Source organism: Rattus rattus, chromosome 9 (genome assembly GCF_011064425.1).
Source record: "Rattus rattus isolate New Zealand chromosome 9, Rrattus_CSIRO_v1, whole genome shotgun sequence".
In the NCBI taxonomy this organism is placed as follows: Eukaryota; Metazoa; Chordata; class Mammalia; order Rodentia; family Muridae; genus Rattus; species Rattus rattus.
Genome location: NC_046162.1, coordinates 30,086,971 through 30,102,627, shown reverse-complemented (window position 1 = coordinate 30,102,627; position 15,657 = coordinate 30,086,971). Strand labels below are relative to the sequence as shown.

At 38.2% G+C, this 15,657-nt stretch overlaps 1 protein-coding gene across 2 annotated transcripts in view; it reads left to right on the top strand.

The window, feature by feature from the left end:
* Sgcd (sarcoglycan delta) overlaps positions 1-15,657 on the top strand; it is a 911,604-nt gene that overhangs the window by 550,254 nt on the left and 345,693 nt on the right. For both annotated transcript variants that reach the window (XM_032911912.1, XM_032911913.1), the window contains one exon: positions 12,780-12,968. In XM_032911912.1, the coding sequence (XP_032767803.1) occupies positions 12,780-12,968 (189 nt within the window). The remainder of the gene's footprint in view (positions 1-12,779; positions 12,969-15,657) is intronic.

The following is a 15,657-nucleotide window of genomic DNA, read 5'->3' as shown; positions in this document are numbered from 1 at the left end:
CTTTTTTCTTCATAGCATTGATTGCAAAGGGTATGGACATGAAGTTACATGTTTATTTGCATATTAGACTTTCTGTTGCAGAGATGGAATTCCTGGTCTAAGATAAAAGCAGTGAAGATGTATTTGGGCTCAGGATCTCAGAGGTTTCAGTCATGATGGCAGGAGGATGTGACAAAGAAGTACAGCATGAAAATTAGGAAGCAGAGAGAATGCTGTCTCCCTGGTCTCCAGTGACTAGGATGATACTGCTCACATTGAGGGCGGGGCTTCATCTCTTACTGAACCCTTTCCAGAAAAGAACTTCTATTGATACACCCCACAGCTGTCTTGTATGCATCTGCTAAGGATTTTTCAATCGGATTAAATTGATGATCAGTATTTATGATCAGTATTTCTTTGTTTTCTGGGCAAATGTACAATGTCTACCAGTGTTAGAGGTCAGTCTTGTTGCCTGGTGTCTGCATAATGTAGAAACTCTCATGTACTGGTTGAAGTAAATTCAGGAGGGAGAAAAAGTATACACACACACACCACACACACACACACACACACAAACACACACACACACCATACAATTTTAATTTTTTTAGCTTTTCTTTAAAAAATGTATTGTAATTGTGTTTCTAATTGCAGCTCTTAGGAGGTAGAGGCAGGAGGATCAGGATATCAAAGACTAGCCTTGCCTAAAGAGAGAGTTCAAGGATAGCCTAAGCTATCTTGGACCAGGAATTCTGTCTCAAAAAAAAATCTTAATTTATAATTAAATAAATAAGCAAGTAAATAAATAAATTCCTGTATATTTTCTGTTACTTAGTTAAGTAGGACAACTTAAATTTAGAACAGTCTGTAATTAGCTCATCCTAGTATAAAAAGGCAAATTCAAATGTGCATGTGCTTTGAACATGTATATTGAACATGGGCTCTATATGTATTGATCATTTCTGGAATTATTGTTTTAAGTCTAGTAAAGTGGTTGCCCCAAAGGAGAAAGGCTAAACATGGGATGGGATTTTCTTAAATGTCTGCTCTTTTAAACACACGCATCTGTCTAATTTTCAATAAAAGTTGTTTAGAATTTATATATCTCAAATCTCAGGAAGCTAAACTGTAGGATTCCGGACTTTAAAATCAATCCAAATCTTCATTTTAAAAGAAAATGTTGTTCTTAGGCTGGAAACAGTCATTGGCTTTCCTGGATAAATTTTGTGTGAGAAAAAAAAAAGTTGATTATTACATCAAATCTCAAAGTGATGTTTGTTAAAATTTTCTAAAGTTGTGCCAGATACTGATAATCCAGGACTAATGTTAATATGTCTGAAGGAAAACAGCCCTTCACAGCAAATCGTTTAAAGCCAGAAAGCTCAAAATTATCATGGCTAATAGAAGGCTGTGCATGTGCCAAGATAATCCAGAATGGTTCACATGCCACAATCAACTCTAAAACCTCTAATGAGCCCATACAGGAACTTCTGCCTGCTATGTATAAAAACTCATTAGGAGTTGTGCAATTATGTAATTGGGGTTTACTTTTTCATGTTACCAGAAATGTTGACATGAGGCATCACCCAAACATTACAACCCACCCCTCCTGATTTACATCATACTCATTTCCAAATAAGAACATACAGGGGCTTGTCATTCTGCAATTAACCCTAGCTCTGTCAAAGAAGTGTCATTCATGTGCTGGCATCTATCCATTCTCTACAGACTCTGTGCTTTCTCTTCTCTGGGCTCACTCAAGTTTGGACGTAAGCATGGTATTGAGCAGCATGAAGATTGCTGTTGACTCCTTTGGAAACTAGCTGATTTCCTGTTCTCACCTTGTCAAAACTGGCTTTCTGGGACCAGAGTGGGTTGATTGTCTCTGTTTTCTTTGATGAAATCTTTTGTGATTTCTTCCTGGCAGCTAATTCTAATTCTCGAGTGTTTGCTGTCGGCCTCTCGTCCTTGACTTAGGAGGTTGATGAAAGCATAGATGGGACCACTTCCATCCTTGTGAAGACCAACGTATTCCAAAATGAACCTGTAGTACCCAATACATGGGGTAGTTAGAAGTTTGGTTTGCCTTTAGCTTTGTTTGTTTCTTGAAAAGACAGGGTTATCCTTGGAGGCAAAGTTGTGTTTTGCCTCAATTTTTTTTTTCAGTGCATAGTATATAACTGAATAGATAACTATATTCATTTTATACCTAATTACTTTTTTTAATCTTTCAAAAATGCTACGGCTGTAGATGAGTGCTAGACTGCTTACCTCACTTGCATGATACCCTAGGTTCAATCTCCAGTACATCTACAAAATGGACTATATCAAAGCATCTATTATATTTTGAGCATACTTCCTCACATAGCTCTATACTCTGCCTTATGGAACAAGATACCATGATGTATAACGGTCAACATAGTCAAATACCATTAACAAGTGAACTGCCAGTCAATGCCTTCCTGTGAACCATTTCTGATTAGAGCTAACTAAGATCTGTCACATTTTACATGACTACGAAAGAAAAAAGAAAAAATGAAGACAATGGTAACTTTGATGATATAAATATACCTTTGAATTTTATTTTATATTTTAAAACATCATTTCCCAAAGCCTAATGTATTATTATACTGTAAATTATAAGACAGACCTTGTAAGTATATTACAGATAACTCTTACACTTAGGAAGAAAGAATTTTATTCTTATTAAAAGGAACGTTGTTGAAACTAAAACATTAATAGAAGACAGAAACTTGTTTCTTCTGGCAATAACAAACCATCATATGTCAGCGCACCAAGCATACCAGCTGTGTGGTTTCGCCTAAAACAATCTTGTGTTCCTCTATTTAGCAATGAAATGTGAGATAGACAGTAGAGGATTTTCCTAAGCAGTTCCTTGATACCAACTGTATTTAGTAAGGAGTATCATCAGTAGCATTACCGAGCTCATGTCCTTAATCCCTATGTTTGTAGGGATTCTCAGTCTTGGAACAGAAGTGCACACATCACCGTGAACCTCTACAGCTTCATTAAGGACAATGGCTATGGTGTCTAAGTACAAAGCTTGGCCCAGACCCTACTAGTCCTTATATTTTCTTTATCCATTCACTGTTGAGTAATACTTAAGCTGCTTCTGTAGCTTGGCTCTGTGGGTAGTGCCATAGTAACCATGAGTGTGCGGGAATCTCTGTGGTCTGCTGACTCAGGGTCCTTTGCACACATGGGAATTATGCTAATAAGTCTAGTTTTAGGTTTTCCAAGGTGCCCTCCATACTGATTTCCACAGTGGCCAGACAAAATCACATCCCCAGATGCCATGTTCCATTTGCCCACACACTCATGAGCATGTGTTGTTAGTTGTTTGCAATGATACCACTCTGACTGGGCCGGAGTGGGCTCCCAATATAGTTTTTGGCTTTTTGTTTCCATGATGCCTAAAGTTACTGAAAACAACTTCACATATTTAATGGTCATTTGTACTTCATTCTTGAGAACCAACAGTTAATTTCATTGGCCCGTTGTTCAATACAAGCTATTTGCATGTATTTGAATTTAGCCTTTTGAGTTCTTCATGTATTCAGCCACCTAATCTGGTGGGTAGGATATTAGTCAATGACTATTTATGCCCATATAATAGGAAGGCAAGAGAAAGTTTACTATATCCATCCTCTGGAAAATAGAACCAGATTGCTCTTTATACATGAGAAATAGATTATATTTAAGTCAGCTGGACTTGTTTATAAACAGGTGAACACTAAAAATAACCCCGTAGAAGTGTGGAGTGATGATTTGGATGGAAGCCTTCTTGGCACTAGTATGAAGAAAGCCAAAGGCTGTGCACGTTTTCACCCGCTGTCCTCTTAGTGCTGCTTGTTGGCTTATAGTTAGAAGTCTGCTCTACTGAGCATTGCAATGGCTTTCATGTCCTCATTTATTGAAAAGACCTGCCAAATGGCACATTTGTGATGCCGTTGGAGATCAAGAGGGTTTTAAAAACCAAGAAGAGGTGAGTCTATATTCAGAAATTTGCCTAAGGTTAAAACATTCTACAAAGCAGCATAAAGAAAATTTTCAATACTAATGAAAATTAACACTGCCTTGTGATTCTTTTTTTTAAATATCATATGTACAATGTATTCTGGTCATATTCAATCCATATTTCCCTCATTACTTCTCCAAGATCCTCACACACCACCTTCCAACTTCATTCTCCTCTTTTTAATAACTCACTGAGTCCAGTATATGTGTGTATGTGGGGCTACCCACTGGCATGTGGTTGAGCTAAAAGTCACACCTTTAAGAAAACTGAGTCTTCAAATCAGTCAATGGTAGAGAACACCTTTAATTCCAGCACTTGGGAGGCAGACGGATATCTATGAATTCAAGACCAGCCTACCCTAGTTGACATAGTGAATTCGAAGACAGACAAGACTATACAGAAAAAGCCTGATTTGAAAAAAAAAAGTAACTACTTCTCCTAGCTATGAACTGTCAATATCTCCTCAGCTAGGGATAGGGGTTCATGAAGCCCTCTACTTCCATGCTGGAATGATGACTGTGCAGGTCTTATAAAGTCTAGTGAAGACAGCTACAGCTACTGTAAGAACAATGGTCCTATCATATCTAGAAGTCACTGGTTTTTGAAGGAACTTAATATTTTCATCATCTGTATAAGAAAATGTTCTAGGAAACATATTTAGATGAATATGATTTATTCCCCCTAATTGTTTACATTTGTGCAATTACTGAGTGTGTGTGTTGCTATTGAAGACTGAGAGAAAGTTGTTAATCACCATCACGCAACAAGTGCATTTAACCATCTGGAAACTGTAAGACACTTTGCAAGTTTATGGGTTGATTTTGATCTCTTATACTGCTGTGGTGTTTCATTGACTTTTTAATAGATCCAAACTTCTCACTAGGGTCTCCCGGGCCCAGCCTCTTGTCTTTAGCCACTTTTAAATCCTATCTCACGTCCATTTCTGTTTTTAACTGTCTCAAGCCAGACCTGTGACTGCCTATGCATGAGAGTACTGTCTATGCTCCCTGACCCCACTGCCTAGGATGGTTTTGAGCCTTCTTGTCCATTCCCCTCTTATTATTCTTTGAGTCTCAGCTCAGACATTACATCTTGATGAAGTTCTTTCATGGCCAGGCATTATAAAATGATTTTCTTAATACTAAACTAGAGTTAGCCAGTGAAGCTGGATTTCATCTTCATAGAGGTACAACGGGAGTGAATGACATTGGGTGCTCATCTCTAAGGGAAAACAGGGCTTTGAATCATAACAAGATCTTGGAGAAAAGAAGCAGAGATCGAGAAAATACAGTAATCAGAGATGAAGAGAGTAAACTTGGAGACTACAATCTCATTAATGCAAATCAAATCAAGAAAAAACAAAAACAAAACAAACAGACAAAAAGAGGAAAAGCAGGCATGAATACCAGGCAGGAAGAACAATCAGCAACCCACAAAACTTCAGACAGTCTAAGGAGAATGAGCAATAAGAAAAGTCTAATGCACTTTGAAGATGGATGTGTCCAATAGACCATTTCAGTAGATGAAATTGTCATAGCTAAGCAATGATAGGAAAAGCCTGGGCATTAATGAGAATGGGAAAACAAATAGAAAACACCAAAGACTATGAGGAACTTATGATTAAATTTACTGCTGCTCAAACTCCTATCTCTTGTTCTATTAACTCTATTGCTTGTTTCTGTTCTATCTGTTAAATAATAACCCCTAATAATAATAACCCAATAACAGTGGTGATATTGCTAGGTCTTTATTTTTATATAAAAAATTGCATGGGAGATGATCTAGTGGGTAGTTAGCCCCAGGAAAGCTGTTATAGTGTTAATTGTTGCTTTAACGCTTAATTAATTTGAGATGGCAATAAAATTGCCACATTCCTTTAAAAATATTTTTTTTATTATTTTAAAACTAAATAAAATTCTTTGGCAAAAAATGGGGTGCTTCCCCTCTCCCCAACAGTCTAGTTCACTGAGGGACAGAGGAAGGGCTCCCCTTATGGAAGGATATTCATTGCTAAAGGTCATGTCCAGCTCTGTGAAAGCTCTGTTTGAGGACAGGAATGGGGTCTTGGTGACCAACGGGGGGTCCTGTTCTCAGTTCAGTGGTTTCCTGCTGGCATACGCCTCTGTATTTGCTGTATTCTGGCTGTGTCTCTGATATGCATTCACATTTTGTGTCCAGCCTTGAGTTTCATTTGTTCTAGGCATCTAGGGTTTCAAGCATTTGGGCTAATGCCACTTATCCCCATGTATGTCTTTCTGTGGGTTCAGGATGATACAGTTCAACCAGTTTGAGGCTTTTTAAAAAATAAAAATTCTGGAAAATGGTAATTCAGAAATGGAGACGCCCAAACATGCCTAAATTAGAAAAAAACCTTGAGTGACGCTAAATAACTTCATGTCTTTAACATCCAGTTTGAGGCTTTCTGTCTCCCAAATTAGGAAAAATTCTTGACGCTAAATAATCTGTCTTTAACCCACTGTCTCCCAGAAGGATTCTTACGCTTCCTCAAGCACAGAAACCTCATCCAGTAGGACCTTTACACTGTCTCTCCCTGGGCCCGTGGGAACAGTTTTGCCTATGGTACTGCCCTAGGCCCTGCTCTGTATTGGGTTCTTTCGGGGCGGGGCTGTGGAAGGACTTTAAATTTGTGAGTGTAGAGGCTTAAATAAACAGGTTAGGTGATTATTGAAAAAATAAACAAACAAACAAAATACTTGAAACAAACTTAGGTTAAAAACGTTACCATGTATTAAGAATGAGAAAGGAAATTAAATCATTAACTTTTAAAAGGTGATATTGTAATAGCTAAAATAATATTAAAATTCAACTGCCTTATATCAATATTTTGGGGGGGGTGTCACACTGCTTTCAATTAGCTTTTTTTTAATTTTTTATTAGATATATTTCTTTACTTACATTTCAAAGGTTATTCTCCTTCCCGGTTTCCTGTCCATAAGCCCCCATTCCCTTCCCTCCTTCTCCCCCACATGGGTATCTCCCCCTATATATCCCCCTTATGCCCTTTCCATATTCCCCTGCACTGGGGGTCCAACCTTGGCAGGACCAAGGGCTTCCCCTTCCCCTGGTACCCCAACAAGGCTATTCTCTGCTACATATGCAGTTGGAGCCCTGAGTCAGTCCATGTGTAGTCTTTTGGTAGTGGTTTAGTCCCTAGAAGCTCTGGTTGGTTGGCATTGTTGTTTTTATGGGGTTGTAAGCTCCTTCAACTCTTTCAACACTTCCTCTAATTCCCCCCAAGGGGGTCCTATTCTCAGTTCGATGATTTGCTGCTAGCATTGACCTCAGTATTGGACATGCTCTGGATGTGTCTCTCAGGAGAGATCTATATCCGGTCCCTTTCAGCATGCATTTTCTAGTGTCATCAATCTTGTCTAGTTTTGGTGGCTGTATGTATATGTACACACACACACACACACACACACACACACACACACACACACACACACACACACATATATATATATATATGTACATATATATGGGTCACATGTGTGTCAGGCTCTGAATGGCCATTCCTTGAATCACTGTTTTAAACTTTGCTTCTATATCCCCTCCTATGAATATTTTCCCCCTTTTAAGAAGGAATGGGAGCATCTGCATTTTGGTCATCCTTCTTCTTGAGCTTCCTTTTGTCTGTAGATTGCATCTTGGGTAATATGAGCTTTTGGCTAATATCCACTTATCAATGAGTATATACCAACTGTGTTTTTCTGTGATTGAGTAACCTCACTCAGGATGATATTTTCTAGTTCATTCCATTTGCCTATGAATTTCATGCAGCCATTGTTTTTGATAGCTGAGTAGTACTCCATTGTGTAGATGTACCACATTTTTTTAATCCATTCCTCTGTTGAAGGGCATCTGGGTTCTTTCCAGCTTCTGGCTATTATAAATGAGGCTGCTATCAACGTAGTGGAGCATGTATCTTTGTGGTATGTTGGACCATCTTTTGGGTATATGTCCAAGAGAGGTATAGCTAGGTCCTCAGGTAGTGCAATGTCCAATTTTCTGAGGAACCTCCAGACTGATTTCCAGAGTGGTTGTACCAGTTTGCCATCCTACCAACAATGGAGGAGTGTTCCTCTTTCTCCACATCCTTGCCAGCATCTGCTGTCATCTGAGTTTTTTATCTTAGACATTCTGACTGGTGTGAGGTGGAATCTCAGGGTTGTTTTGATTTGCATTTCCCTGAAGACTAAGGTGCTTTTTGGTCATTCGATAATCCTCAGCTGAGAATGTTTTATTTAGCTCTGTACCCTATTTTTAATAGGCTCTCTGGAGCCTACCTTCTTGAGTTCTTTGTATATTTTGGATATTAGCCCTCTATCAGATGTAGGATTGGTAAAGATCTTTTCACAATCTGTTGGTTGCCTTTTGTCCTAATGACAGTGTCTCTTGCTTTACAAAAGCTTTGCAGTTTTATGAGGTCCCATTTTTCAATTTTTGATCTTAGAATATAAGCCATTGGTGTTTTGTTCAGGAAATTTTCCCTATTGCCCATGTGTTTGAGATTCTTCCCCACTTTTTCTTCTATTAGTTTGAGTGTATCTGGTTTGATGTGGAGGTCCTTGATCCACTTGGACTTAAGCTTTGTACAGGGTGATAAGAATGGATCGATTTGCATTCTTCTACATGCTGACCTACAGTTGAACCAGCACCATTTGTTGAAAATGTTATCTTTCTTCCATTGGATGGTTTTAGCTCCTTTGTCAAAGATCAAGTGACTATAGGTGTATGGGTTCATTTCTGGGTCTTCAATTCTGTTCCACTGATCTATCTGCCTGTCTCTGTACCAATACCATACAGTTTTTATGACTATTGCTCTGTAATACTGCTTAAAGTCAGGGATGGTGATTTCCTCAGAAGTTCTTTTATTGTTGAGTATAGTTTTCGCTATCCTGAATTTTTTTGTTATTCCAAATGAATTTGCAAATTGCTTTATCTCTATAAAGAATTGAGTAGGAATTTTGATGGGAATTGCATTGAATCTGTAGATTGCTTTTGGCAAAATACCCATCTTTATTATATTAATCCTGCCAATCCATGAGCATGGAAGATCTTTCCATCTTCTGAGATCTTCCTCAATTTCTTTCTTCAGAGATTTGAAGTTCTTGTCATACAGATCTTTCACTTGCTTAGTTAAAGTCACACCAAGATATTTTATGTTATTTGGGACTATTGTGAAGGGTGTCATTTCCCTAATTTCTTTCTCAGCCTGCTTATCCTTTGAGTAGAGGAAGGCTACTGATTTGTTTGAGTTAATTTTATACCCAGCCACTTTGTCAAAGTTTTTTATCAGGTTAAGTAGTTCTCTGGTGGAACTTTTTGGATCACTTAAGTACACTATCACATCATCTGCAAATAGTGATAGTTTGATTTCTTCCCTTCCAATTTGTATCCCTTTGATCTCCTTTCCCTGTCTGATTGCTCTGGTTAGGACTTTGAGTACTATATTGAATAAATATGGAGAGAGTCGGCAGCCTTGTCTAGTCCCTGATTTTAGTGGGATTGTTCAAGTTTCTCTCCATTTAATTTGATAGTAGCTACTGGTTTGCTGTATATTGCTTTTGCTATCTTTAGATATTGGCCTTGAATTCCTGATCTTTCCAAGACTTTTATCATGAAGAAGTGTTGAATTTTGTCAAATCCAAAAGCACATCAAAATGATCATCTATCATGATCTAGTAGGCTTCATCCCAGGGATGGTTTAATATATGAAAATCCATCTATGTAATCCACTATATAAACAGTTTCTTTTTATTTGACATCTGTTTACCACTGTAATTTTATGTACAGACAGTACAAAGATAATTGTCTCCCATGACAGTTTTGACAGAAAATTTTAATTATCGATGGTTATCATATATAACCATACAATTCTACATAATAATAACATTCATTGTATATAACATATCGGCAGAAGTATTCTAATTAGCTCTATATTTTGCATATAAAACAAAAGGTAAGAGGAGTGTAATAATATGTGTTAAAGCGAGTATTTTCCTGAAAGTATTGTTTTGGCTAAATGACCATGAAAACTGAACTGTAGATTCACATTTTTACACATGCAAAAATGGTCTTTTCCTTCTGGTCTACCTCTTCTTTGTTCTCCACGTATTTGCAGTGCTGCCCAGTATGTGTCCCATTTACCCAGAGTGTGTCCTTTTCATTTCAATGCTATCATGTCCCTGTGTTTAGTGAGTAGGTGTCATGGGTTGACAGTAATGTTCCCGAAACATCTCCCACCAGCAGGAGAGCTATCAATGATGTACCTGCATGGATCCTGCAGGCCATGCAAATATATTCTACACCATCCTAGCTGCATGAATTCTTGGTTCAGTTTCCTCTTAATTGAATCTCCAAGGGACCAGCAAGTCCCCGAAAGGCCCAGTGTTAAAGGAAACTGGAGTAGAGAAAGACAGTATCTAATAAACTCCACCGAGAGCTCCTTTACACTCAGCGCCAGAGAATATTTGACTGTGTTCTCACATTCCTGGGCCCTCTTCCAGGTTGTTCAAAAGATGTCTGTCCCCTTGAGGACTTAAAACTTCAATTTCATTCATTGAACAATAATTATTTTTCTAAGAAGGAATCAAAAGACAGATTTGAGATTGTCTCCCCTAATTGTTTTTAGCAATTCAACATATTTACATTGTTAATGAGAGAACATAACATCCTCAGCCCACATGGATTCCCCAACTGGTATGTTGTTGTTGGTATGAGTTGCAGTGCCTTACATTTGCCTGATAAAGCCTTCCACTATTACCATTCCCAGGAATTTCCTCCTTGTCTTCTTTGCTCTTGATTCATTTTACAAACTTGGAGAGTGAAGAGTTGCAAATATGGTGGGAATGCTAGGCCCACTGACACTGAGAAGTAGCTATTAAGCTAGGGAGCAAAGGATCTGAATTCAGACCTTATGATTTGACCGGGTTTTGAAAGTTCCACAAGTCACTGCTTCTTGAGACCCCAAAGGTTCTTTGGAGAGGTTTCAAGGTACTCCGGTTTCTTCATGTTTAAAATGATAATTACAAGATTTTATTTGAAAATAGTTATACTGTAAAAAGAAGTTTAAGTAGGGAAGCTATATTTTCAGATGCTTTACAATATTTAGAATGTGCTGGGCAGCTTTTTCCAATAATCTCCCTTGAGTCCCAGGTTCTATTGTTGGAAATCAGTAATGATAAGTGTTGGGTTTCTTTTGGATATTTGGTACTCAGTTGAGGTTGAGTGCTGGCATTACAGACCAATAGAATTCAGGCTTGTCTACCTATATGGTAATAGGGGTAAACAATGCTCTTACCAGTTACTGAGTGTAAAAATCTATGATTGTTACTTGATTAGACAGAGTTGTAGGTGCTTTTAAAAATGACACTGCAGATTTTGACATATACACCCCTAACAGAGAGTTGCTCTTCAATGTAACCATTGCATTCTGTCAATTTATAAGTGTATTAAAAACGTCTTGGGGTTGGAGATTTAGCTCAGTGGTAGAGCGCTTGCCTAGCAATCGCAAGGCCCTGGGTGCAGTCATCAGCTCCAGAAAAAAAAAAACAAAAAAACAAACAAAAACAAAACAAAACAAAAAAAAACTTGATATCTCTATTTGTACATTTTTCCAACAAACGATCATTTCATACCTAGACAAACAGTGATGCTCTTAGTTGTGGTGACTCAAAGGGAAGCAGCTGCAGGAAGATAGTAGGTACCACAATAAGTTTCTCTACGTTTACCCCAGAGCGTCCTACCAATCAGACTTGCAGGATCGTTATGCCAAGATTCTTATGTGACTCATCTCCCCGCTGTGCCAGAAGTCTTGTGGTCAAGTACAAAGGTTAATTTCTCACTCAGGTCTTTCAGAAAACTAGCAGCTGAAAACTGCAGGGCCTTATAGATAGGACTCCAAGACTTTAGGATCATTGTCTTATTTCACAGAATGACCAAATAGAAAATAAAGGTCTCGTCTTCTTCAGGCTTCCAGGAGATTTTTTTTCTCCTACTGATTGATCTTCATGCATAAAAGGGACAGTGAGGGATGACCAGGTTGTGTTCCTATCCTCTACAATACATCTGTAATGCATAGGAGAGTTACTGGAAGGTGTGTGATAAAATTGAGATCATCTAATAGTGCTGAATTAGTCTTTGGCTCATGATTTCCAGTGCAGTAGAAATTAATACCCAGTAGACTAGGGTGTCCTCACTATTCTTAGTGAAGGTTAAACAGTCAGCCGAAGTTGTGGCTATAAGATTATCTTTAGTTCCACAGGGAGAAAGCAAAATTGTTGCATTTGAGACTTTTTTGTTGTTAACTCTCAAAGTAAATTTCTTGGTTACTTATTTTTATGCTACCCACAGGCAGTGCCAAAGTCAATTTGTTTGCTTAGGCTAATACCACATTGCATACTAGGACTTTGGGGGCCCTCCGAATATCACCTTCAAAACACAGTTGGGAGTCTAAGGGTTCCTTTTAGAAAATGACTTGCAGGGCATGCTTTCATTCAAAGATGTGCATGAGTATCTTTACACTCACGGAGAAATAAGGTTGGATCAGGTAAAGGGCCTGATGTAAATCTGCCAGGAGAGCAGATTTTGTCCAGAGGAAACAGACTTAGAGTTGTCAGAAGGTAGGGACGTACAGCAGGCAGCCCCCGTATCCCTTCATCAGTTGATCTCCCTGCCTTTTCCTTCCCTCTTTCAGAGGTTTTAATGTGAGTGGTTCTCTGTACCTGCTTCCTTTCAGATGCCTCAGGAACAGTACTCACACCACAGAAGCACCATGCCCAGCTCTGAGGGGCCACACATATACAAAGTGGGGATTTACGGCTGGAGGAAAAGATGCCTGTATTTCTTTGTCCTGCTCCTCATGATTTTAATACTGGTGAACTTGGCCATGACCATCTGGATTCTCAAGGTCATGAACTTCACAATTGTAAGTAAAACCCTGTAGATGTGTTAGCTCTCACTGGAGGAAAAGGAAGCAAGGAGCCAGACAGCAAAGAAATATGGGAAAGTGCTGCCCTGTGACCTGGCATTTGAATATGAATACCAGCTTCTGTCTAATATCAGTTCTTCTGAGGCGAGAGTCCAAATGTAGAGTCCTTCCTGTCATTTAAGGTATCTTATAGGCCTCACTCCATCATCATAATGTTTCTGCATCCTATAGTCTTTAACCGTCTTGAGCAAGTAAATCAGAGAGAAATAAAGGATAAAGTGAAATTTGTTTTCAGGAATTTTAGTAGCAATCATGAATCATTTCACCAGGCAGGAGCTGAAATGTATGATTACAGCTGAGCTTCAAGAATCATTTAAGAGTGTTAGTAGTCAAATTACACCTGCTTGTAATTTGTCAGTGAACTGCACTGTGGTTCACTGACAATCTCCAGTTTGGGGAGGGAAATCGTTTCTGCTTTTGCATGGGTAAAGTGGAAATGAGAGGAAACGAGCTGCATCTCTTTGCTTTGTTTGTTAGTTTTTTTAGAGATGTGCATTTTTACACAACTCTTGCTTCTGGTGCACAGGGTGTTATTTAGGGCAGTCATTGACTTGTTGGAATTCAAGTGGAGAGAATACTGTTGCAGATATAACATGTGTGTACTCAGAACTCTTTTTCATTTAGTGATTTGAGTCTGTAGAATCAATATAATTAACTTACTAATGAGGAGGTCACAGATGCTAATCTGCTGCCCAGGGAATACATTTTCTCATTCTGATGTCAAAAGTTAATGGAGAGGCAATAAAACAACTACTTCTTGAGAAAGAAATAGTGTCATAACAAAGTGAACGGTGAGGTTTTTCTGTGAAAATTCCAAATGGGAACATGGATATTTGGGGAGTTTTGAATCACAAAATGCATTTTTGTTCTTGGCTTGCTCAGGCTGTGTTTGTTGGTTGGTATGGCTCTTCCCTCTGTCTTTCCAACCTGACAGTAATATATCCTGACAGTTTTCCACTGCCTATATGTATCTCATGTTATATTTACCTCTCCAAAGGACAAGAGCTTGCATGTGTTTCCTCAACAAGCTGAGATGTTTATGCATAATTTCTGTGTGCCTTCATCCATTACTCATGGTAAAGCCCACTGGTACTTGAGTGAAATGTGGTGTCCATAAACCAAGTTCGAGATAATGACTTCAGAGTTAAGAATGGATTGTTCTTTAATACCCAGAGTTAAAGTCCAGAAACATATAACCGAAAGTAGACCTAATGTTTCATAACTTTGTCTTGAAAATGTTTCAGTTACTTTATAGAATATAGACTAGCTTTCCTTATTCCAACATCAATTTTGGAACATAGCATTGGTCAATTTCCACGTGGATGCTTTGGGTCCCAGGTCAACATTCCACAGTGTTGGAACACATTATGATGAATTCGTGGATGGCATTCAATACACACAATTTGGATGGTGGTGTTCTTTATGAATACACAAGTTTCAGAGAAATATTTCAATAAAGAAACGGGTACAACCAGATTTTATTTAGTGCTTGCAAGTGAAGATGGGATGAGGATGGAGAAAATTAATAGCAATTTCTGTGGGAGAAGCGGTCTTCACCCCATGAGGTTTTAAGTGCAGGTAATTGCAACTGGCATTTATTGATATGACTATGCCAGTGTTCTTAAACTTAACATTTAAAAAATATGTGAATTGAAACACTGTCTACACTACAGAATTAAACATGAGGAAGCAAGAACTTAGGCATAGCATAGAGAATAGTAACTTGGACATTTAAAGGGTAGGCTTCATGAAACTTGATTATTGGTTGATATGTCAGGGTCAGGGTAAAAAGACTCTTTGGAAGAATTTCCATTTATGGCCAATGGGAGAATGAGATGGTCAGACTCTGAAAGCATGACAGACTTTGTGACTTCTCCAGTGGAACTCACTGAGGACCTGAGCCCCACCTAAGCTAATGGAGGTGAACATCTCTATTCCTCGACTTTTGTGATATTTTTTAAAAATCTGTTCTGATACTCAGATCTAAAATGGGGGAGATTTAGGGAATGGGGTGGAAAATAAGAGGTCAAACTTTAGGGGGTTTGGGGGTCAAATATGAATATGTTTGCCTAAAAATTAAAAAAAAAAAACTTCAAGGGGTTGGGGATTTAGCTCAGTGGTAGAGCGCTTGCCTAGCAAGTGCAAGGCCCTGGGTTCAGTCCTCAGCTCCAGAAAAAAACAAAACAAAACAACAAAAAAAAACTTCAATATTAAGCAAATGCAACTTGTGTAGTCAGCTTCATCTGACAAGATTCAAAGAAATAGATGCAAATATATAGAAAACATCACTTACCATGGGCAGATGTGAACTTGGAGAGCAGCATGATATTAAGGTAAAAAATAATCTCTATGAAATCAACTACTTCCTGTAGTTAACCAAATTGAGTGCCAGACTTCAGAGTCCTTAAAGCTTTACCATACCAAGTACTTATTGTAGTGAGAATAATGCCATTATTAGTCATAATTGATACTTTATAGTAGTAATGCGTTTGAGCAAATAGAACTCAAGTATTAGAAAATTGGTCTGGCCCTGCAAGCTAAAAGCATATTTTATTCATCAGTCACAGCACAAAACATAGTCTCTTAGAATTATAATTCCATGACACAAATAATAATTTAGTTACAA